The 5,612-nt window shown below is 35.6% G+C and overlaps 1 protein-coding gene across 3 annotated transcripts; it reads left to right on the top strand.

The window, feature by feature from the left end:
- Positions 1 to 1,748: 1,748 nt before the first annotated feature.
- Positions 1,749 to 3,857, top strand: LOC136223071 (protein transport protein SEC13 homolog B). 3 transcript variants are annotated; one of them, XM_066010860.1, is made up of 2 exons: positions 1,749 to 1,903; positions 2,640 to 3,857. In XM_066010860.1, exon 2 carries the CDS (start codon positions 2,695 to 2,697, stop codon positions 3,598 to 3,600), a length of 906 nt encoding a protein of 301 aa, XP_065866932.1. In that variant the 5' UTR covers positions 1,749 to 1,903; positions 2,640 to 2,694; the 3' UTR covers positions 3,601 to 3,857. The 3 variants fall into 3 exon arrangements, with proteins under 3 accessions (XP_065866932.1, XP_065866935.1, XP_065866933.1); XM_066010863.1 differs by having other exon boundaries at positions 1,767 to 1,880; XM_066010861.1 differs by having other exon boundaries at positions 1,771 to 1,903; positions 2,531 to 3,857.
- Positions 3,858 to 5,612: the final 1,755 nt, after the last annotated feature.

The raw sequence follows: 5,612 nt of genomic DNA, 5'->3' as shown, positions 1-5,612 counted from the left end.
TTGTTATAAGCAACCGACCCCAATGATAACATATTAGTGACTGTTGTTTAAAAAAACTGACGCCAAAGACCTTCAATTGAGCGCACATCTAAAAATATGGTCTTTAGTGTCGGCTTATTTAAACAACCGTGACTAATGAGGCATCTTTAGGGTCGGTCCTTTCTAACGATCGACTCCAAAGACTTTTGCCATTGGTTTATTTTAGACGCTTTCTTACTAGTAGACTAGTGGCTAGCAACTACCTCACAACAATCAGTCCACGAACCCCCCACCAACAACCTCAAACCACTTGGTTATTGGGTCCACCAGGCAGAATGGTCCCATAGTTAGGTCTAACACCTATCAACTCTACAACCTCTCTCTCTGGAGACCCAGGAATCTGTTACACATGAGGGTGAGGCATTTCTGAAATCGCCTACTGCACAGATGCAACTTTCGCCGCCTCGACCACATCCCTTAAGGCCAATTTTGATATAACGACCTTAAGGAAGACTTCATCCTACCAAACACCCTCATTTTATACTGAAAAAGCAAGGAAATGGAATCCTCGTATCCCATCAAAAGAGATTTGCACAAATCTTCTTGGAGGAACATAGGTCAAGATTCTAATCATTCTCCTCGAAGGAATACAAATATATGCTAAGGTTAACAGATTCTCCAGTCAAGTCTTGCCACATCAAAATAACATAGCGAAATAGCAACACATCCTTGAGATCTACTCAACTTTAAACAAATATAGGAACAATTTGAAATTTCATTTAACTTTTTTCGGAATAAAGATTACACAAAATACATCCCGGAAAGGCCTGTCACAAAAAAAAAGCATACGCAACATACAACTATCACGATAGACTCTTCACGAAAGATATCGCGCTACTACGAGCCTTCCATCATAGGGATCCAGATCGAGCACCACTTGCTTCGGGACCGTGAATCCAGCACTGTGCGCCGCCTCAAGCATTAATGATTGATCTACTTGCATCAATTTTCCCTCTCGGGTGGCAACAAAAGCCTTCAAATCCGCATTCTCCTTCTTCGCATTCTCACAAGTCTGACGCATGGACTCTAGATCTTTCTCCGCTGCATCTGCATGAAGACGAGCCGCAGAGAGAGCCTTCTCAAATACGTTTTTCTCATAATCGGCGTCCACCCGCAGTGAGCCAACTCCTTCTCAAATCTTATTCTCTTCTTCTTTTCCGAAGTGGTCCACTGCATGGCAAAACTCAAAGCTTCTTCTCTCTTGATGGATGTAGTCCGCAACTCTTTCACCTTCGCATCAAACTTTGTCACCTTGCTAGTGCTCCCTCATAATTTCTATGTAAGTTTTCCAAGAAAAAAAAATAGGGTCAAATACATAAATATCATAATTAAATACAAAATTACAACTAAGTCATATTACCAAATTTAATTCGTAATATGTCATTATTTTCTATATATTATGATTTTACACTATAATTTAAAACTTCTAGACTCCAATTCATAAATAATAAACCCTAGAAAATATATTCTAAATTACTAATTTATAAATTCTAATCCTTAAAATATATTAAAAGTACTGATTTTACTAGTTTGACATAATCTAAAATTATGACTATATCTAAAACATGAATTTCTGTGTAATTTTCCCAAAAAAAAATACGAGATCCTGGCCCAGTAAGAGCCCATTTTCAAAGCTTAACGCAACATTATTCCAAAATTAGGCCTATGGGCCCAATTTATCTTTTTACATCATGTGATATCTAAATTGTATATCTGTAATGAAATTTTTGCTCGAATAACAGAAAAATCTGAAAACCCGAGTGGAAAATAAAATTGAGAATACGAAACACCTCCTCCTCCTCCCCTCCCGATCACCATCTGAGTTCTTTCCTCGGTTGACGGTATCTTTTCTGCTCCTCTCGAGGTCTGATTTCCTCTAATAACACATTTTTCTTGTGTATTGGTGATTGCGTCTATATACAATTAATTTGATACTGCATTATCTTCGTGTTCGAGTCTATGCGTGTAGATCAGTCATCCGAATCGTTATACTGCTTGTATGCTGTATTTTTCATGATTATTTTTACGTTTAAGGTTAATAAATGTTGTGTTTCGCTACTAGTTATCATCAATTTGGTGGGATCTGGGATTTGTTTCAAAATTAGGGTTTTGTCCTTTGATTCGACCCGCTGCATGTGGATCAGTCATTTGATACTTGTTGATTATTGTTTCGAATATAGTTTTTTTTCGCGAATTCGTGAATGAATCAATGGGATCTAGAATTTTGAGTGAATAACGGTTTTGGTAGTTTTGTAAGATGTTTTATTATTATTATTATTATATTTATGATTTTAGACATTCCGTATAAGATGTTCTTTATATCCATAGTTCATAGATGTTACTGAAAGAGGAATTGAAATTTTGAATTTTACTGTGTGCCTGGATAGGATGGAGAACACTTCATGGATTTGCTGAGATACTTCTGCAATTTCTATTCATTGATTTGTTTTTTGTTTTTTTTTTAAAATCTGGTTTATTTGTTCTTTTGCAGCTGGAAAGTTATTCGTTTGGGTTAGTAGATTAGTAATGTATGCTGATGATATTACACTCTTGGTTTCATCCATAGACTTTCTGGTTAGCTGATTTTTGTGCTTATGCAGGAGAAGAGGAATAGTGTAGGAGAAATCTATAAGTGGTATATATCCATCAAAGAAAATGCCTGCTCAAAAGATTGAGACAGGTCATGAAGACACTATTCATGATGTGCAAATGGATTACTATGGTAAGCGTATTGCAACTGCTTCTGCAGACCATTCAATTAAGATAATTGGGGTTGGCAACAACACTTCTCAGCCGCTTGCTAAGTTGACTGGACATCAGGGACCTGTGTGGCAAGTGTCCTGGGCTCACCCAAAATTTGGTTATTTGCTTGCTTCTTGTTCTTATGATGGTCGTGTGATATTATGGAAGGAGGGCAATCCGAATGAGTGGACTCAAGCTCACGTATTTGATGACCACAAAGCATCAGTCAATTCGATTGCTTGGGCACCTCATGAGGTTGGACTCTGTTTGGCGTGTGGTTCATCAGATGGAAATATATCAGTATTTACTGCACGAACTGATGGTGGTTGGGAAACATCCAGGATTGATCAAGCCCACCCAGTTGGTGTTACTTCAGTTTCATGGGCTCCATCAACTGCACCCGGTGCTCTTGTCGGTTCTGGTTTGCTTGACCCTGTGCAGAAGCTCTGCTCTGGAGGTTGTGACAATACTGTGAAAGTGTGGAAGCTCTACAATGGGCTTTGGAAGATGGACTGTTTTCCAGCTCTTCAAATGCATACTGATTGGGTAAGGGATGTAGCTTGGGCACCGAACTTGGGCCTTCCAAAATCTACTATTGCCAGTGCCTCTCAAGACGGGAAGGTTATTGTATGGACTGTTGCAAAGGAAGGGGATCAATGGGAGGGCAAGGTCTTAAACGATTTCGAGACTCCTGTTTGGAGAGTCTCATGGTCACTTACTGGAAATATCTTGGCTGTTGCAGATGGGAATAACAATGTGACGTTATGGAAAGAAGCTGTTGATGGGGAGTGGCAACAGGTGACAACAGTTGATCCCTAGGGCTTCAGTCCTTTAAAAAAAATTCCTCAATACTCGATCTTTTCTTAGTTCAATCACATTCTCATATATTATGAACCTGTTTTCGTTGATATTATTCCATAGTTAGAGTGCTTATTTGTTTGATATTTTCAGACTAAGTTTTTGGATGTTGGCTTCCATAGTTGGAAACATTAATTTTAGACAAAGGATGGTTCTTGTAGCTTGAAACTTCCATTGATTTTGTTCTGTCAATGCATTGATCATCTCTGTCTTCTTCATCTTTTTTCCAGGCATTTTTCTGTTGCAGTGTTTCTTTTGTCTGAATCTTTTGATATATATATTTTTTGGTGTTCTCTTTTTCCTTTCCTTACCATAATGTATCATGGGCATGGTTTCATTGCGCTTTTCTTTGAGTTCCCTCTTTATGTCCCCGCTCACTGACTTAGCTTCGAATAATCTGTAGAGATGTTCTACTATATGTTTCTAACAGTCTTGATCACATGCACCTTAATGAGCATGTAGAATTTGCTCATTCACCGTTAGATCTAAGCTTATTAGAATCCTAAGGTGGAGATTCAAAGCATCCAGAGGCTTAGATTTAATAAGTCTATATCTAACGGTGAATGAGCAAATTCACTTCCTCATGTTTCTAAATGTTATTCTGGAAAATGTTTATCAGTTGGTAATTTGTAGATGGATTACTAATATTCAATGACTATTCTGAAGGTTGTTAAATTGTGAATGAATTGCACTATAAGGAAAGTTATTGATCCTATGGCAAAGCCAATTGATTGTGTCTGTCTCTGGACTGAGTTCTTTAGATGTTGGAACAAGAGAATAATAATTCTTTTCTATTTTTGTTGCATTTATATTTATATAATCATGTAGAGTATATAATATATAATATGATATGTTGTGGAACCTTGAATGCTTGCTTTTTTAAAATTAGTGGATTTAGATTCTCCATCATCTGTCATTTTTATCTAAGATTGCAGGTTTCTTCTTCATCATCTTTTTTTGCCTAGTTAACGTGGAGCTTTTCAGATGGAATTTTTGTTTTGGTCTGATTTTTCATGAAAGTAATTATATTTGCTTTTTTCAATGAAAAGTCATGTTAAAGAAATATATTCTCGTGTTACAAATTTGGTAAAGATATGTATTTCATTTTCTCCCATGGGATAATTATCCTTCAGTAATTTATAAATTCTTTTGATCTTTTATTTTGCACATGGAGTGGTCTATCATGTATGGATATACGGGTCTGTGTTTAAGTTCAACTATTTATATTTACTCTTTCATGATTTATATTTCTGTTAGGTTCAATTGTACATACATTTACTGTTTGTTTATTGCTGCTAATAGAAATTATTTGATTTTTCTTTCTGGAATATTATTTGAAGTATTTAATAACTTTTCTTAATTCTAACAAAATATTTATGTTTTACTCTTTGGGAATGAAAAAACAGAAAAGAGAGTTTTTAATAAAAAAAAATTAGCTATTAGACTTTATAATACTAAAGATAAATATAAGGATTTAAAACAGAAAAGAGAGTTTTTAATTAATAAATAAATAAGGGGTTATTAGACTTTCTAATACCAAAGATGAATGATTAAGGATTTAATTAAGGATTTAATTCATACTGGTTTGTTTGTTTTTAAGTTTGTTGGCTCGTCAGATATTTTTTTAGATAGTATCTAAATTAAAACTTTTTGCGTACGTTAAAATTCAAATTTAAGCCAGTGGTGATGATGATTTTCTTCTTCCATAAGCGGCGGAGATTCATTTAGGATAACTAAATTCGGATGGTTGAAACCCTCAAACATTGTTTTACTCACAAATTATTTTTGGGTTTTGCTATATACCACCCCTAAAATACTTATCACCGCTTCTTTTTGGACATTTTTGCCTTTTTCATTTTTCCATTCAAAAACATAATATCCTCTCTTTCCCGAGTCAAAAATTGGATTTATGAAAAATGAACCCGAGAACGTCGAGGAAATCGAATAACTACCGTTCATATTTACACTAATTG

The sequence above is a fragment of the Euphorbia lathyris genome, chromosome 3 (genome assembly GCF_963576675.1).
Source record: "Euphorbia lathyris chromosome 3, ddEupLath1.1, whole genome shotgun sequence".
Taxonomy (NCBI): domain Eukaryota; kingdom Viridiplantae; phylum Streptophyta; class Magnoliopsida; order Malpighiales; family Euphorbiaceae; genus Euphorbia; species Euphorbia lathyris.
The sequence above is the reverse complement of the archived record's forward strand: the minus strand, read 5'-3'. Positions and strand labels throughout refer to the sequence as shown.

Coding starts and splice junctions, on each gene's coding strand:
- LOC136223071 (XM_066010860.1), top strand. CDS start 2,695: ATGCCTGCTCAAAAGATTGAGACAGGTCATGAAGACACTATTCATGAT.